The 1,390-nt window shown below is 47.1% G+C and overlaps 1 protein-coding gene across 1 annotated transcript; it reads left to right on the top strand.

The window, feature by feature from the left end:
• PPTG_19909 (hypothetical protein) lies at positions 1–513 on the top strand (the record flags this gene model as incomplete). The annotated part of the gene is made up of 1 exon (XM_008918494.1): positions 1–513. The coding sequence occupies one exon, from the start codon at positions 1–3 to the stop codon at positions 511–513; it is 513 nt and encodes a 170-aa protein (XP_008916742.1).
• Positions 514–1,390: the final 877 nt, after the last annotated feature.

Genomic DNA, 1,390 nt, shown 5'->3' on the forward strand with positions numbered 1-1,390 from the left:
ATGAGGTTCGGCAGCGACGACCTCAAGAGCGACGGCTCATCACGTGAAGACCCAGACCTGCTGTCGAACAACGATGAGGAAGCTCCAGTGGCTCAGACGTGGGATCAATCCCTTGCGCCTGTGGGAGGCCTGACAAATCGACAAGGTCGAGCGCAATGCAGATGTCACCCTGTAGCGTGCGAGTGTCCGGTGGGACTAGTGCCCAACCCGACGAGCAAAAAGTACCAGACGTGGGAACCTGCGGCTAGCAGGTCGGAGACTCACGATGAGGAAGTTCAGCTCGCTATGCGCTTTGCTGACAGCGGTATGCAGTATTTCCGTGAGTTTTGCAAGACAGACGACTTTGGAAATGTTATGATTGATGCCAGCGACAACTACAATTGCATGTTCACCGCTTTGAATATTGCTGCGGGCGCTATTGGCCTACCGGGCTTAATCCCTCAGGACGTCGTCGATAAATTTTATCGCGGACGTTTTGAAGCAAGGCCGAGACCTACTCAAGTTTTGCACTAAAACCTAGGGTGTGACTTGGTCATTAACAACTTCAAGACAAACCTGATTACGATGGACACGTGCTTTTGGAGTTGACAGAGAAGGATAGACTCACAGATGGGCTCTATCTGGTTGGCTCCTACAACCGAAATTTCTATGAACACTGCGTAATCTTCGTGTTACTAACCAAGGCAAAGAGTGCACCATGATCGACGAAAATAAAGATGGCACAACCCGTGAGGTTTCGATTTCGGATTCCACGTGAATGAACCTTTTCTCGTTCGTGCGTCCATTCCGTGTCTTCACGCCTCGTACGTAAGTATCCTGAATATGTCTGAAGGGGATTTCACGGTGGGTTTTAAACTTTTGGACAATAAGCAAGACGCCCTCACCAAAAACACAGTTATTTATTTATTCATTATTGTTGTGATGGTGCGACTCGTAGCAGCTCTCTCAATTTATCAAATGCTGGTTTGGCCAGAGGCTTAGTGAAAATGTCTGCACACATTTCGGTCGTGCTGCAATAATTGATAGTGAACTCTTTTCTTGCGACTTTCTCTTGTACGAAGAAGTACTTTATATCGATGTGCTCACTCCTTCCGTGCAGCTCTGGGTTGTTGCATATTTTGATACAACTTTGGTTGTCTTGTAGTATCAATCAATGTAGGCTTCAATTAATGTAGGCTTAGGGCTGTAGTAGCCTAGTTATCTTAGCAGTAACTTTATGTATGACAACTCTTACCTGCAGTAGCAGAGTGCGATGTACTCTGTCTCAGTTGTTGATAGCACCACAGTGTGGTGGCAGCGCGACAGCCAACTGATCGGACTCTTACAGAACATGATGTATAGCCACCAATGAAGCGGCGTGTGTATTGCAATGCATAGTCTGAGTTCCTGA

The sequence above is a fragment of the Phytophthora parasitica genome (assembly GCF_000247585.1).
Source record: "Phytophthora parasitica INRA-310 unplaced genomic scaffold supercont2.217, whole genome shotgun sequence".
Lineage (NCBI taxonomy): Eukaryota > Oomycota > Peronosporomycetes > Peronosporales > Peronosporaceae > Phytophthora > Phytophthora nicotianae.